The 17,294-nt window shown below is 55.3% G+C and overlaps 1 protein-coding gene across 3 annotated transcripts in view; it reads right to left on the bottom strand.

The window, feature by feature from the left end:
• PPP2R2B (protein phosphatase 2 regulatory subunit Bbeta) overlaps positions 1 to 17,294 on the bottom strand; it is a 101,840-nt gene that overhangs the window by 21,145 nt on the left and 63,401 nt on the right. For all 3 annotated transcript variants that reach the window (XM_074838519.1, XM_074838518.1, XM_074838520.1), the window contains 3 exons: positions 5,967 to 6,064; positions 4,251 to 4,416; positions 1,855 to 1,967 (listed from right to left, as the gene is read on the bottom strand). In XM_074838519.1, the coding sequence (XP_074694620.1) occupies positions 1,855 to 1,967; positions 4,251 to 4,416; positions 5,967 to 6,064 (377 nt within the window). The remainder of the gene's footprint in view (positions 1 to 1,854; positions 1,968 to 4,250; positions 4,417 to 5,966; positions 6,065 to 17,294) is intronic.

Genomic DNA, 17,294 nt, shown 5'->3' with positions numbered 1-17,294 from the left:
GATGTTGTGATGCCTACAGAGCTGACAGCTGGGTCAATCCAAAAGATAAAAATGCATTTTCAAAAGGTTAAAAAGTTTCATTTCAAAATGTCAAAACTCAGTGTTCCCATAATGAAGTATTTTGCTTAAGAGGTTATATTGATTTTTTTGGCAGTTTTACTACAGTTTGTGTTGGGAAAGAAAAGAAATATGCATCACATTTATCCTGGACTCTTGAGTTGCTTCACCTCCCCCAGAAATTCAATGTTCTTAAAGAACAGACTAGAAATAAAAATAAATCAGCATTCAGAAATTGCTCCTTTGAGAACGCTGACCTTGCATTTGCTGTTTCGGGTGGTTTCCAGCAGTGCTGGGGTGCTCAGGTGACCCCAGGCACAGGACCGACGCCAACAGCGACCGCAGCGGAGCTCGGCACCGGCACCGCAACAGCGGATTTAGGCAGAACAGTGACCTGTGTTTCCTCAGGAAGTCCAGGGCCTTTCCAGCACGTTTACACAGAGGAGGAAGTGCCACCTGGAGTAACACCCCTTGGCACCGCCAAGCCCTCAGAGCGCCAACAACCCAGCACCGACATGCAGATGCCGAGCAAACTCCTCCAACGGGCTCTCTAAGTAACGTGTACCAGGCTGGAAATGCTGCCTGAAACGTGGCAGCAGACACATGGATACATGGAATAAAATGTTTTCTTGCTCAGTAAAGAAAAATGCCTGCCAGCCACCAGGAGCAACTCAGCACGGAGAGAATTAACTACCTGTCCGGGGTTCTCAATGGCTTCATCTCCAATGGAACTGGAAGCCAGAGAATGAGCTAAGGGCAATCATAGCAACAATTTTGTATATATAAATATAAAACCACCAAGTGCTCAAAATGCAAATTCTGTCAGGATGTTAATAAATTACAAGCTGCTCTAGTCTGATTAACATGACAAAATTCCTGCACACTTGACACTTCCAGGCCTGTGGGTTAAAGCAGGTACTGTCTGTTCCTGCTCTAGCACCAGGCGGTGGGGAGCACGGCTTCTCCCCGCTCGCTGCTGGAGCCCACGCGCTCGGGCTCTCCAGCACTGCCTGCGCTCGCTGCCTGCACCCGCTGCCTGCGCCCGCTGCCTGTGCCCGCTGCCTGCCAGAGCTGCCAGGGTGCGGGTGAGCTCTGATTGAATTACCAGGGTGCGTAGTGCCTCAGGCCAGAGCAGGCTCTTTATATGCAAATTAAAGATCATAAAGAGCTATCCCAGGACAGCCTGGGAAGAGCAGGTGCAGGCAGCTGCCCGGGCGGCAAAGCGATGCCCAGCAGACGGGCACTGCCATGCCCGAGGGAGGCGCTCCCGGGACACAGGGGCGGCTGCGTTAATGGGGTCTGTGCATCCATCCCCTTGAAGGAAATGGGAAACGCAGCCTTAGATGTTTGCATTTGATTTGGGAGGCCGATTTTGATCTCCTTAGGCTGGGAGGAAAACTCATTTAGAGGAAGTACTTAGGCTCCTGAAGCAGGACTTGCACTTGCAAACGCACTAAGAAGGGAGAGCTCGTTAACTGCCGCCTTGCCCATCGGGCATGCAGGGCACGGGGCACGCAGGGCACGGGGTTACCTGGCACGCGCCGAAACACGGCGCCTCGTGACACACCCGCCCAGGGCCGGCACAGCCCGGGCACCACTCCGGCGGCAGCTCCCGTGCCCACACACCAGCCAAAGCACCAGCCTCCGAAACAAGGAGCAAGCGCTGCCCTCCAACATCGCCCTACTGCGTCAGCGGGGTGTTACCGGTACCGCAGCACGCGGACGACAACGGCAGCCATTTTCATCCAAGAGCCTGAAGAGGAAGGCTCCCGGCAGCCTCGGTCTCCGCGTACTCACCCGTAGCATGGTGATCATGGAGGGGTCTCGGAGGCGGCCGTCCTCATCCTTGAGATTGTATCCCTCCGGCCTCTTGTCCCGCTCGCTGACCTTCCATAGCTTCACAGTCTTATCTGGGGGGCAGGAGAGAGGAGGCGTTACAGCCGGCTGCCCCCGCAGCCGCCCGCTGACCAACACACCGAGGCTGGCCGGTTTATGACGGTGAGAAATCTGCTGCGTTCCCGCCTGCCACTCACTGGAAGGGGCTGCAGAGGTACCTCTCACCACAGCACTTTATCCCCCGAGCCCCAGTTTTCCCATTCCTGCCGGACAACTGCTGGTGCGCTTATGCCCCATGTAAGGAGATGTTGAACAACAGAACACAACTACTGGACTAATGGAGAACTAACAGGAGAAGTGACTTCCCAGGGCTCAGAGCACCAGGGGTCAGGCCCTGAATGTTGGCATTTGATCTATCAAGTGACAGGGATGAGTTCTGCCCAGAGGAGGTGACAAGGTGCTGGCACCGGGACGGGGCAGCTCAGGCAGCGCAGGGCAGCCAAACCCCAGGTCCTGACGAGGGGCCGGTGCCACACGCGCTGCTCTGCTCCTCCATGACACATGCGCATGCTTGTGCACACACAGACACCCCCCCCCTTCCCCATACCTGCACACTCAGCCCAGAGCAGACTCCCACCTAAGATTTTTCCTCCTACAGTTCCCAGCTCATGCAGCAGTTACCCGGGGGCCACCGGTTACTTTTCAAGAGTAATTTCTAAAGTAATTCAGCTTCTGGTAACTGGAAACGTGTTAAATACCAAGGAAGCACCAGCTCTCCTAATTCTGTCCCTGCTAGCTGCTCCGTTTCTCCTCCTCTTTGACCCTCACTCTGCCAACACCCCTCGACCATCCCTGCTGACCCCCAGGCCCACGCCAGCCCCTCTGGCAGCAGGGAAGGAGGGACGGGGACACCAGGGGTAGCTCCAGCTGGGGGTAACCCCGCAGGTGTCAGGGTGCAGCAGCGCCCGTGCCGGCAGCAGGCACCAGGAGCTTGGCACGGCTTTAGAACTCATCAGGCACAGGGTGCCACAAGGTAGATGATACTTTTGGTTCTGGTGGAGTTCCTGCAGAAATCCAGCGTGCAGTGAGCGGGGCAGAGCATCGGGAGACTCCAGGTCCCAGCAAGCCGGCTGGTGCGGCAGCAGGCAGAGGAGCGGAGCGCACCTGGAGGTACACAGCCCCTGGACACTCCCCCAAGGAGGTGAGATGGTGCCTAAAACGCACTTGGACGTCACCCTGACCTTCCCCACCAGTGGCTGCGCAGAGCCCAGCACTCACTGCGGACCAAAGGCAGCTCCGATCTGCCCCCCGCGGCTCCCCGTCCCCTTCTGGCGTCCAACCCACCCGGGGCCACCGAGCCCCGGGGGAAGGAGCCCCAGGAACGTGTGGCTTTATTCTGAATAATGGTGTTTTCTTTCCTCTCTCCTGGCAGAGACTCTATCAGTAGTTTATCATCACTTCCACCAGGTTTCATACACAACCGTATCATCCATCTTCATTTTCTCCTTTACACGGCAATTCCAATAGAGTGCCATTAATTTTGTTTTTATTAACCTGCTTCATTTCAGAGGGTTTCTATATATCCTGTTAGTTTAACAGGAACAACAAAAAGAAACAGCATAACACAGGAGTGTTTCTAAAAGAATCATTTTGATAACCTGCTAGCATATGAAACACCATCCCAAATGGAAAGATAATATCCCTGTTAATCAAAAAACTATTTAAAAACTCAATTAACAGAACATTATGCTCTATAATTAATCTTCATTGCATTTCAATGATTCTTCCCCCAAATGGGTTTAATAAGTCTTTGAATTTTATTACAATGATCAATAGAGTCAATTCTATAATACAAAGTAAGTTGGTTATGGAAGATAATTAGACCCCTCCTTTTCCCCTGAAGTAATTAAGTCACATCCATCTTAAGGTCCCATTCATCCCAAGTAATATTCCTGGACCCTCCTGATATTTATCTGAACATAAGATGGAACTGCTGAGCTGAACACAGCTGCAAATTGAAACAAATCTGCTGCAGTTTTTCTTTTTAAAAAAAAAGAGTTCTCAGGATCCAAAAAATAAAAAATTAAAGTTGTCAGCAGGGGAAAAGGCTCCCTCTCTTGCAGGGAACGGCTGCTGTGAAATAAGGACAAAACCTCGTGTGCAGGAGTCGAGCTCAGCCAGACAGTGTTGGGCCCGATCCTGCTCCCCCATGATACCCGTGTTACCGACATGTTTTTAACATATATTTTCCCCATAGAAACACCACAGAGAAGGCCCCATCCGGCTGTGGGGCCGCGGGACGGCAGCGCTGGTGTGTGCCAGGCTGGCCCAGGCTGCCCACGGCCACCGCCACGTACCGTTGGTGGAGAGCAGGAAATAGGCTGCGTTCTGCTGCGGGAGCCATCGTATCTTATTGATCTTCTCCTCTATCTCCAAACTCTTCAGGTAATCGAACTCCGGCTCGTGGCTCTGGAAGGTGCTGTAGACATTGTACTCTCCCCTGCGATGGGGCTGGTTTTTGCTCTGGAGGGAAGGGAACGGGGCGAAGTTAACGCACACGGAGCGAGGGAACATTTTCTGTTGGCTCTCTGGTTCTCTAAGGTTTGTTAAGTGACAGCAAGTGCCTGGCCGTGGTGACGCAGCGCGGGTCTGAGCCTGAGGCACGGCCTGCTGTGGCCTGGCGGCTTCTGCACGCTGGTGTGCTCGGTGGAGACGGAGCGGGGACAGAGTGGGATTGGAGCAGGGACGGAGCAGGGACGGAGTGGGGATGGAGTGGGATTGGAGCAGGGACAGAGCGGGGACGGAGCGGGGATGGAGCCCACCGCGCTGGCCATCCCCGTGAGCGGCTGGGACCAAGCGGCAGCTCGTGCCGGGCAGCGAAAGCGTCCCCCGAGGAGCGGCCAGCCGCACGCCACCAGCACGGGGGGAGCAGCGTTGGCCCCGCAGGTGCACAAATACAAAGGAGGAGTAACACAACCAAGAAAAGGACACGATCTGTGCAGGAACTGATGCTGCGTGCCACGGCCCAGCGCTCGGACTTGTGCGGTATCGTGTACCTGCAAATCCCACCCGGTGAACCGCCCAGCACTGGGCTCCAAACGGGGCTGGGGTACTGAAATGAAAACTATCGTGGAGGTGAACTTCCTGCATGCAAATGAAGTGTTTGGGTTGGTGAAGCGCCACTTGTCCCCTGGAGCACGGCACTGCTCCGAAGTGGAAGCTGCACAGAATATACTCGGTGAGATGCTAGGAGGCTTAAAGTTCAGGAAAAGAGTAGAATAATAAAATGAGACATGAAATAGTGCTGGAAAAGTTGATGAAGCATCTCTGCATGTAACCTTTAACCGATTGGTTCTCTCCAGCGTATACAGAAACAATTTTGAGGCTATAACTTTGAGAAAAATTTCAAACCATCATCGGACTGTGACATTTTTCATGGCCAGGCCTGACTCATCCCTCCCACCACCAGCAAAGCCCCCCTGAGGCAGACGGCTCCCACTGTGCACTGAGCCGACCGGCTAAGCCGACCGGCTAACCGGGACCAGCTAACTGGGACCAGCTAGCCAGGACCAGCTAGCGGGATGGCTCCAGAAGCGGCAGGAACCTCACAGGGCCATGCAGCTCTGCAGGCCAGGCTGGCTCTGGGCACGCCAGCGCAGGCGCCCCGGCCCATGGCCGAGCACTCACTCCTCCTGCGGCAGATCCTCACCTCGAGGCTCCAACAGAGGGTTTGTTAAAATGTCCTGGGGCAAAGCATTTCGGAAGGGAAACGCGATTTCCGGACATCTTGGCCATGTGAGAGGGTTTTTTAGGGTGGTGTTAGCTATGAGATGGACAAGTTACACGCGGCTGCAGAGAGCTGCAAGCAGAGCAAAAGGATGTGGGAAATGCAACGTGGTTTTGGAAGGTGTTTTACAACACAAAACCTAGTCCTGCTTATGTTAATGGTTGCTTTTCAGTTTGGAGTCTGCCAGGAGAGGCCTGAGGTTAGGAGTGACACAGAAGGATTAGGAAGCAGCAGGAAGCTTCTCCTAAAAGGATCAAATGGGCATTTTGCATTCACTGGCACTCACCTCCTGCTCACGCTGAAATATTACAACACGGCCCCCCTTGTCCCCTGTCGCTAGTAATTCTCCAGTGTGGTTGAATTCTACTGTAGAGATGATGTCAGCTGGAAAGAAGAAGACAAAGACAATTTAAGTAACCGCAGACTGGCTTTCACAGGCCTCTAGAAAGCGCCATTCCCCGTACAGCTACACGCCTTGTCAGCACTTCGTCCCCCTGTGGGATCTCCATAAATCTCCCTTTTTTTATTGTTTATAATAATGGCCACAGCATTTTGGAACTTTGCTCGGCACTCCTGCCCCCTTGGTCTGGCCTGCACCCCGGCGGCCAAATTCAGGGGTGTTTCCATCTCTGTGCTGCTCCTGCGCCCAGCACAGCCTGGGGACCACTGCCGGCAGCAGGGGTGTGGAGCTGGGCAGCACGGCTCGGCTCGGCACGGCACAGCACAGCATGACATGGCACGGCACAGCACGGCATGCTCCCCTCACATCCCGGGGAGCTGCCGCCATCACTTTGGGGGACCGATCGATTCCTGGGACCTGGGGAGGGCTCGGTGCTGCCCCAGCACCTCGCCCAGGCAAGGGGCAGGCTTCGCTCCCGGCCGGCTCTTCTGCTCCCCCTCTCCAATGCTCGGGGAGGTGGTTTCCCTTCGCCCCTGGCAGATGAAGGCACCTTTGTATTCTTCATCCAAACTCACCGGGCAGAGCAGCCTGGGTGACCACAACAGCTCGGCCACTTTCCACTGCCCGTTGCTGAATCTCCCATTGTCTATCAAGGCAAATTAAAGCGAGGCCTCTCAGCCCTCGGTCACCCCAAAAGCCACCATGCTTGTGCCGCCCTCCCTCCCCATGGACCAGGGGCAAAACCCCTGAGCAGGGACGGGTGTTCGCTGCAGTAACAGGGAGAAGCGGGGACACGCTCAGGGACCTGTAACTTGTAAATGCTTTAATCTGCAGTGTTTACCCTTGAGGCAAAGCAAGCAGGAGAGCTGCTAATGATTGGATTTATTGGGTCTATTTTTAGAAGAATGTCAGAGGTTAATTCCACAGCAATTACTGCCCAACTGGTGTTCACCCACTGCCTGGAGCGCAGCTCCCCGCCAGCACGAAGCTGGGGAGGGGGAAGAACGAACCCAGTGCTGGGTGCAAGATTGATTTTGCCATGAACAGCACTTAGCTGTGATAACAGCCAGCTCCCCCCTGCCGCCACGGCTGACAGCATTTGCATTTCTTCCCCCTCTCCTCTCCGCAGGCCACCCGCACTAACAGGGTTGCGCAGCCCATGGCTGCAGCCCCCGTAGCTCCGGGAAGGGGCAGGTCCCCTGCGCTGGCTGCGAACACCGGCTGCGTGCTCAGGCCACCGCATTCACCCGGCCGCGGGCACTGGCACCCGCAGAGAGCCGCGATGATTCCTCTTGCTCCACAGCAGCGGAGAAAACATCTGAACCACATAACCTGAAGTGCCCCTTCTCCCTCTTACGATTTTCATCCCTCTCAGACACGTAGTAGAAAGTTACCACACCAGACTAGAAAAGAGAAGGAAGAAAAGGCCATCAACCCGAATTCAGAGACTGGAACACTTCTAAGGTCTCTCTTCCAGGACATCGGCCTGGGAAACCAGTCCTCCGGTGCAGAGAAACCCAGGACACAAGACCATCCCCAATTTGTTCACGCTGGCCACCACTCTCTGTCTTCAAGAGGACGTCCCTCTCACTCTCTGGATCTTCTGTCCCCAACAGCGTGCAAGGAACCCACCACATCTGCTGAGCTGTGAAAATCCAGACGGCTGCAGGCAGGTGAGTGACGAACTCTGGGCTGCTCCTGTTAATATTGTCCCACCTCTGTGGCATTAAGCACGTTTGCAGTGACACACGAATACGTTCTGAAGCTCATCTTAATTCATTTACACCACTTGGCTGCTGTGAACAGATTTAGGGAGACGGTTTCACCGCAGATGGAGATGGTGCTGCGGAAGCAAAACCCAAGGGGCTAACGGTAACACCCCGTCCTGCCGAGCAAGAGGAAAGTGGGGAGTGCCGGGGCTGGGCTGGCAGGCACTGAGCTGGAAAGCTCGAGGGCAAAGCACCTTATTCCCTGGCATGGAACCTTCTGCCTCAGACCACTTCCATGGGCAGCAAAGTCTGCCAGGAAGGTTTTAACCATCTGCCACTAAAAGAAAAGGCTGAAGCGCGATGCAGAAAGGCCGAGCTCTGCTCTTGCTTATGCCGGAGAAGAGCCAGGCCAACTGCGGCAGGGCGGGCTGTAGCGCCAGCACAGATGGCATCTGTCAGGGATTTCAGTCTTCTGGGGTTAAAGTTACTGAATGGATCTTGAACTTCTTCAGGTCACCTGTTCTTTCTCTCCCGGCTGGGTTTGAGCTATTGGTTAAATATCCTTTCCACTAACCAACTGGGAAAACAGGTCATGGAAGGTTTTCAGGGTTTTTTCATCTGGTTTCCCCTAGGCAACGTAATCTACACATAATTCTTGGTTTCTTCCACTGTTCTTGTAGCTCTTTAAAACCTCTTTGAACAGATCCCCTCTCTGTCAAGAGGTCTCCAGTCCATGAATGCATCAGATAACTGACGCACAGCCTCTGACCTCTAGATCACCGTTTTGCCTCCAACAGGGACTGAGACAACCCGGCACGTTCCCTGGTGCGCCCAAGACCTCCCCGCGCTGTGTGCAAGGCGCTTCCCTCCTCCGCGCGGCTCCTGAGCGAAGCCACAATACACAGCGACGTTACTGGGTTTGGCAGAAGGAAAAGAGATCAACAGCCTGCTCCCACAGTACACATGCTGCTGTTAAACAAGCACCTACTACAAAAACAAACCTCTCGTACCTACCCAGCTCTTTACCCTTGGATTTGCTCGACCAGAATAGCGAGGATCCACGAAGTCCCTGCATGAGGGAAGCCTTTGCGAAGAGGCTGCACTGAAGCTAGAACCTCTGAAATTAAACGAGCCAAAGCCAGTGAACCAAACACCCAGCTGGTAGAGTTCTCCTTCCTACAGTCGCCATATGCAGGGAATGTGTCCGAAGGGGCAGGACAGGTATTTTAAACACCCGCTGAAGGTTGGCAAGGAACACCTAGGCAGGGCAAATCCCACCCACGTCACTGTGAACCTGCCAGACTTGCTACAGTGTTTGAGGGTCCTGCAGAATCAGAAACCAATTTTCAATTTTGAGGAAAGGACGTTGGGTCTAACAAATGTAAGAAAAAACCCATCCCTGGAAAGTTAAGCCAGAAGCTGCCTCCCACTCGCGCAGGTAACCGCATCCACAGCTGTAGACAGATGCCTCAGCCAAAATCAAACCCGCGTGAGCACTGAGAAACTTTGTGTTTGGAACCAAAGCTGGCTTGGCAGCTTGAGTGAGGCCCCAGTTCACGCAGAGGCTTTCACTCCTGCACCAGCCGAGGTGTCAGGCAGAGAACACGCCAGGGGCAGAAGCTGCAGCAGCAGCCGAGGAGCCGCAGAGGCCACGGCCAGGCAGCGTTAACGTGCACCTCACACTAAATGGCACTTTTCCCTTTGAAAATGTATGTTTTGCACTATTTAATCTTCTCCATCCCAGCTGCTGGTTTTAGGTCATTCACTTTTCAATGAATTAAAAATAACTTTCTGTGCTGCAGTGAGACATTTTTCAGGCAGCGCCGGCTACCTAATGCACCACCTTGTCAGCAGAGGCACCACCCAAACACCAGGGCCGGGCACCACCAGGATCCCCACACTGCCCCGGCCCTGCCACCCCCAGGCTCCGTGGGGAAGGGGGATGCTCATGCCCACCGTCAGGATTTCAGACAAGGATAACAACGGAGCCTGGCTAACAACTCACTTCCATACCTTAAAAAAACCCTAACAATTAAAAAACCCCTCTCTGAGAAGAAGTATTGAACCCAAGGCAAAACCCAGAGCATCACCCCCAGGACCCACAGGCTGGGTGCTGGCTCTGGGCAGGACCAAGGGTCTCGTGTTGCACCAAAGAACATCCCCAGGGTAAGATGGAGGAGTCTTGAAGAGGCGACATTTTGGGGGCACAGAGCAGCCTCAGATCCTTTTCACAGACATCTCTCCATGAACTTGGGCCCCTCCAGCACAGGCTGGTTGGTCACGGGCTGTTGCCGGCTCATCCCCCCCCACCGCACTTGAGAGACACAACAGGGCGATTATTAATTAAAATTCACATGTATTCTCATTGAAATGATCAATAATTTATGCCCATTTCTCCTAAGGTTCCTATAGCAGTTTTGTGACAACAGAAAGGAAAAAAGCTTCTCTCTTTTTTTTTGCTTTTTCATTTCCTTCATCACCTCCTACACGCTCAGTGCCCCGAATGTGGGAATTTAAAGAAAACAGTTTCCATGGAGACCCTCCCCTCCGCCAGCACCCGCCCGTCCTCCCTTCCCTCAGCATCAGTGCTCCTTCACGCTTTCATGCTAAAAATATCGAAGACGGGATTTGATTTCCGCCGTAGCGATACAGTTTTATCAGAAAAATAGGAAATTTATAACACACACACACGCCCCCCTCCCCCTCTGCCAGTGTGGAGGGAAGGCGTGCTCTCTGTGAGGAAGGGGAAAATGAGCCCGTTATTAAAAAGAAAGAAGACAAAACCAGGGGAGCTGCATTCGGTGCTGGGACCTGCATCCCTGGAGCAGCCTGACCCAGAGCAGGAAGCTGCCCACGCTGCTGCCCCTCTGCTCTTGCCCACCAGTGCAGGGGCCTGGGTGCCCCAACCCCACTCCTGTAGCATCCCAGGCACCTCTTCACTGCTCCTGTAGCATCCCAGGCACCTCATTCCACTCCTGAAGTGCCCCAGGCACCTCGTCCCTGCTCCCAGCACATCCCACCTGCCCCAGCATCATCATCAGCTCCATGCAGATGGTCCCCGATACCGCCTGTCCCGGCGGGTGTCCCCAACCTATGCCAGGAGTGCGTGCCCCGGCCTGGCAGAGGGTGACACCCCCAGTCCAGCCTGCGAGGGGGTCAGGGCGCAGCAGGGTTTCACCACCACACGCTGCCGCATCGCACTGCGGGACGGCCCAACAGGCTAGAAGGGCCCTGCAGAAGAGCTCGGCGTGGCTTCCAGTACAGAAGGCACCGGGTACCGCGGCCGAGCAGGCCGGGGGCACGGCCCTGTGCTGCCTGCGGGACCGACCTGCTGCCCAGGCCAGCCCCGCTGCCCTCGCCGGGAGGGACGTCGGCAGAGGCGCGTTTCGAGGGTTTGCAGTGTATCAGCTCAGAGCAGGGGATGCCGGAGTCACCGCACAACAGCGTCCTGCCCACCCGCCTCTGCTCCCGTGCCTGCTGCACCCTCCTGCGCACCACCTCCTCCAAACGCAGGGCAGGACCACGGCAGACACACAAATACTTCTGCAAAGCTTCTCTCCCTGCGAACCCCAGAGAAAACCCTCCAGAGGCAGGAAGAGCGTCACTGTAACCACCACTGTGATAAACCGGCTACAGAGGGAAGATCACAAACAGCAAACTTTGTGTCTGGGGTCCACAAATGAGTCAGGCATACAGCTGCAAAATTAGCAATTTCCAGCACAACAAGACATCTCCCCGTTGCTATGCACGGTTTCACCCTAAAGCTCCTCTGTTCCTATAAACACCTCGTACAGCTCACTCGCCCCAGGCAGCGGTATAGAGGAGCCGGCGTGTTCTTCAGGTCCTGGTGCTCCGTCACCGTTGCTCAGCCCCTCATGCATAAAACGACCTGATTTTCACTCCCCCAAAACAAGTGACACGTAGGTGTTCTTGCTGCTACTTTGTAGGACTGACACCAAGCTGGTGGAGCCCGCTGAAGTCAAGTGGATCCATCTATTTACAGTCATGGAAGATCCATGAGAAGAGCATCACATAGCAATAATCAGGAGAGAAAAAGGCAGAAAATAAATCTGCAACGTTTTCAGTGCTTTTTAGGATTATCCTTGCTCCTGCCAAAATGTTGTCAAAAATACAACAAAACTCTCAGATTTTGACCAGCTTCAGTTCCAAGGAACTGGCCGCTGCCTCCCTGCTCCTTGGAAGGGGTGACAGCCATGGTCTGTCCCTCAGGGACACTTAGGGGTAACCCAGAAGGGATTTACCCCTAAATCAGCCCTGGCGATCTGGCTCCTTCCAGCTGTGCAGAGCTTTGCTCTCCTTTATCTCTTTACTTTTTTATGTACCTACTGAAAACACGATCCCAGCCCTTCCACGGGGTGACGGGACGGGCCCTGTCACAGCGCGGCCAAGGGTCCCCTCAGCCAGACACCTGGGACAGAGCAGAGGGGAGCGCTCCAGCCCTCAGCTCTGCTCTGCACCTCAGACCTGGTGCCCCCAGGACCTGCACATTTTCTGTAACTGAGGGCAACTGCAAGCGCTGGGAGTCCAGGGAGGAAGAGCAGGAGGGACCTGATCCTTGTCGCTTATTCCTGCATCTCCTTCCCCTCTGGCTGCTTTCCCAGCAGGATGGATCTGGTTTGGGGTGGGGAGCGTGGGCAGGTCTGTCACCCCGGCCCCGGGGCTGTGCAGATGACACCATCAGGCCGATTCCTTCCCTAATCCCCCAAGGGTGGAGCTCTGCCTTCCTCAGGCAGGTCCTGACCTCTTCCCTGCACCCGACTGTCCCCAGCTCGCTGGCTCGCTCGGCCCTGCCAGCCGGCACGTGGCCCCGGGAGGGCTGCGGAGGGGACCCGTGACCACAGCTCAGTTCCGGATGCCCCGTTCTTTTTGTTATTTGTATAAATCACTCGGCGGATGGCACCGCACACATAGCCTCCAGCTCTGCAGATGATAATAAATTGGGAAGCACCATAAATAACAGCAAATCAGGCTGCCAAATGAAGAAGGATTTAGATCATTCAAATTGCAGGCTATGAGTTGTCAAATCCAGTTTAATGCTGATAAGTGTGGGATAATAACTCACTGCAAACACATCTCTCCTCCCCACCACGTCAGTCCCTCAAACAGAGCCAGGGCAGAGGGGGATTTGCTGAGCAGCCGGGGATGCCGCTCCCAACCAGGAACGTGATGGAGCTGTGGCATGATCCCCCCGCCCAGCTGCTGCTCGGCCACGGTGGAGAGAGCACCTGGGACCGACAGGTCCTGTTAACTGCAAAACAAAATCTACAGCTGAAACCATTCAGGTGGATGAAGAAAGCACAAGGAGGTCATGAAAAATTAAACAGCTTAGGGAGGGAAATGAAGGACACAGCCATGTCTGGTAATGGGAGAGCCAGACCATAAGCCCACCCGTGGATCCTCTGCGGGGGTCTCAGTGCAGGCGAAGCACCACCTCTGCAACCTACCACTCTGTGGCAGGAGGTGGGCCCCAAGCTCAGAGAGGGGTTTCGAGGATGACACAAACCTTCAAGTTGCCACTGAATAATGCAGCACAATCCTCAGCCTCCCGAGGACTCCTGGCTCCGAACCTCAGTGACAGCCTGTGGGTCTTATCTTGCTCAGGAAATTGTGAGACTCTTTGCATTTCACTGTTTCAGAGATCCCTTTGGTTTCCCTTTCTGTCTGCCTCTCTTAGGAAAAAAAAAAAAAAAAGAGAGAGAGGGGGGTTTTTTAATAACTCTGAAACTCACAGGCTGTCAGTGATGAGGAATTCACGCTGCATGTCAGAGCTTTAAATGCAGACTTGCGGAGTTTTGATGGAGAGTTGTGAAAATACCAGTGTGAGGGCTTGAACACTGCAAGGTGTTTTAAAAGGAACCATGACCTGCTCTAACCTTTGTAAATTCAGATTTACAAAAGAAAAAACCCAAACCAAACCCAAACCAAGGAACCAACCAAACCCCAGTCCCAAACGCAAACCAGCCAACCGTACCGACTGTTGTGGGTGCCGACTGGCCGACAAATGGAGGGTGCTCCTGGGGCTGGTCCCTCCAGATCTGCAGCCCAGGGGTTGTCCTGGCCACTTCAGGGAGTCGGAAGCTTTACAGGGTCACCTCTTGGGTGATGCCAGGGCATCCTGGAAACACTTCCCAGGGCATGAAGCAGCCCAGCAGCTCCACGAGCAGCACTGGCAGTGCCGGCTGAGGAGCGGGACCCAGTCCCAAGCCCCCAGCACAGCCCGTGGCAGAGCCAGGCCCCCCAGTCGCCACCCCAGCAGGCAGAGCAAAAAGCTCGTCCAAAGACCTGAATGCAGCTTTCTTCCCTGCTGGTGAAAAAGGGCTAGCGAGGACCCAAAACCAGGAGGACTCCAGGGCCCCTCAGCTACAGAAAAGACAGGCTAAAAGGGAAAGCCTGGGCAAGGCTGTGGAGGGGACAGGGAAGTGACACCTGAGCCCTACCAGAGTCGCAGGGTGACGCAGGGCTCAGCCTGGGCCACTGATCCTCCCCCAAACTGTGTGGTCCACGGTGGGGGGCAGCGGGGCGGGAAGGGAAGAGGACAGCAGAGGTTAAGCTGGGATCTAATGGCATGCAAAATCACGTGATTGATGGGCATTGATTTTTCCCTGCTGAGGTGAATGATAGCCTGGCAAATAGAAATCAATTCCACTGCATTAAGCCCAGTAAGGATCTGGTATCATCAGCAAAATGCCCTGAAACACCGTTGCTGGCCGACACCGCACAGCGCGGCACCTGCGCCCGGCCGAGCCCTCCGTCCCGGCTGGGCCAGGGCTGCGGCCAGCGAGGGAGGACAGGCTCTGTGGAAAAACACCACCCCTGAGCATGGTGAAAAGGCCTGGGAACACCCAGGCCAGTTCCTCTGCCCCACCACGAGTCCCATTCCCTGCAGGGATCGGGCTGGAGCCACAGCTCGAGCCAGACCTCCTGGCAGCTTCGGGGAGGGCTGGACACACGCTGGGCTCTGCCGTCTGGGTACGGCTTCTCGCCGCGACGATGCGATGCTGCAGAGCTAGCAGCAGCTGCTACTCTTCCCCAAAATGGAATAACTCTCCTAGATTTAAGTGCTAAAAATACTGGCACATTCAAAATTTCTCTGCCCTTGTTACAGCAAAGAATAATTTAGTGCTACCGACCTAGACGAAAGAAACTTCCATCTGGCAGCTCCCCCAGCGCATCTCTACAGCATCCCCCACCGCAGCGCCTGTTTCAGAGTGCCTACATGAAAGAATGTGAATTTACATCTCTCCCACCATCCTCGCAAGGTTTGATTCACTGTAACTGCTGGAAATGAGGGTTCAGGAGGAAATAATGTGGAAGTGTTTAGCAGGAAGGCGCAGGGAGAGCAGCGGCTCTCGCGGTCCCAGGTGCCCGGGGCAGTGCCGTCCCCGTCATGTGGCAGCCGCGACCAAACGCTCCTCCAGAGCAGAATGCCCTCAGCAGAAACCATGCAGTTCGACATGTGATGGGTCGGTTCATTAACAGAAGCAGAACAATAAAATAGAAAAGAAAGCCAACACCAGCTTCAGGCAGAACCATAACTTAGCATAACACGCCCAGCAAACCACGGGGCAGGAGCCCTCACCTCAGGGGAGCTCCAGGACCTCTCCCAGCACAGTGCAGAAACACACTCGCTCTCATGGAGCTCATGTAGGGCTCCAGCCCCTCCTGTCCGGCCATGCAGCCTGGCCATGACCCCGAGTCCCGGAGAGACAAACGGCACCGTCTGCCCTGCAGTAACATACTCTCCCCAAGGACGGGGGGACGAGGGAAGAGCTGGGACTGGCAAGTGAAGGTGAAGGTGCGTCCTGGGGCTCAGCTGTCCCTCGCCCTCCCAGCTGGGCCGGGCCGAGCAAGGAACAAGGTGGAGAGGAAAGAGAGAGGGTGAATGGAGAGATGCCGGGGCTCGGTCTGTGTGACAGGCCGGGCCAAACCACCTACCCCTGCCGGGGTACTCACGTGCCACAGGGGTGGGAAAGACCTCCCAGGCTCGGGGCAGGAACACCCCGATCCCGACAAGCCCCGGGGAAACCTGTCCCGTGGGGAAGGATGCAGCCCTCGGGCCACAGCTTTGGAGCGCACCGGAGCGGGCTGTGGACATCGCGCTGCCGCAGCCACGGGCCGCATCCCGCGGGGGCGCGCAGCAGCCACTGCTCGCAGGACAGAAGCGCTCGCTTCGGAAAATGCTGGTGGTTGCAGACGGTGGCTCTGGGCAAGAAGCAGAAAAGGCAGAGGCCAAGGGCTGAGAGCACAAGGCGAAGGCAGGTGAAACCCCCTGCGCTGGGCACTTGCGTCCCCCTTCTCCTGGCCAGACATGAGTCCCTTCGTTAAGCAGAGGCGCTTGCTGCAGGCAGATGAGGAGGTGATGGGGGAGTGGGGGCAGAGCTCCAGGCTGGCTCCCAGGAGGCTGCCCCGGCTCCCCCGGGCAGCCCTGAACGCCTGCGCATGTGCCACGAACCCTCGCTGGTCGTGGATTTGCACGTGCACACAAAACCCCTCGCTCAGCATTAAGATGCGCAACTTGTTAGCTCTTGGATTAATGACAATTTTTAATTGGTCAGGCTATGAAAACCTTATAGAGCTGTTATACATTACACCTGTGATGGCGGAACAGCATGTTAATCAAGACAATTAGTGTGGGACCCAGAGAATCTCTCTACCAGCACAAATAATCCTTCTCACTTTGAGAGGAAAATTAACAGCTGCTTTACAGCGCCCCAGAGCACCTCGCTTTGCAGGAGACCCGGCTCAGCCCTCTGCCAGGCCAGTGGGTGCTCCCTGGCCAGGGTGGCCCAGCCTGTGCTGTGGGGACTGGCCCTCACCCCCATGAAGCCCCTGGCCCAGCAGCAGGACAGACCCTGCCCCACGCGAGAGCCCGCGGCCCCTCCTGGCACCCAGGAATGGCCGGAGCCATCCATGGGGCCTGGCCCCTGGCACCAGGCAAGGGCTGTCGTCCCCTCGGATACCAACTTAAGGACACATGTATGCAGGGGGAAGGCTGCAGTGCCCGCTCATGGAAAGCAAACATGCACACAGCTCCGTGCGTGACAGGAAAGATTTAAAGATGCTGCCTTGATAATCCTGGTTGTGGCGGGACAGACACACTAAGTATGCTTAAGATAATGACAGAACATGCTCTACAGAGTGCAGTAATTTCAAAGCAAATGACACCTGTCATGAATTGTGCAACTACTAAAATCCATCATTTCCTCTATGAGCACTCTTCTCTTTTTCCTGTTCTTTTCTACATTATCCCACTTGCACGCAGGCACACGCACATGTAAGGACAGCCTTCCCAGACATGCCGGCGTTTCGACCATTAAAGGGGATCAGAGGGCCAGGGTTGGGGAAGGGGCACCCCCGGCCCCAGCACCCCCCCCAGACCACCCAGCCTCTCCTGTCACGCGCTGCTGGGCGGGCTCACGCTGCCCGAAGCGTCCCCGGACAACTCATCCAACCGTACTCTGGGCCTTGGCTCACAGCAGAATTT

This window comes from Strix aluco, chromosome 13 (genome assembly GCF_031877795.1).
Source record: "Strix aluco isolate bStrAlu1 chromosome 13, bStrAlu1.hap1, whole genome shotgun sequence".
In the NCBI taxonomy this organism is placed as follows: domain Eukaryota; kingdom Metazoa; phylum Chordata; class Aves; order Strigiformes; family Strigidae; genus Strix; species Strix aluco.
Note: the sequence above shows the minus strand (reverse complement) of the source record. Positions and strands in the feature narration are given on the sequence as shown.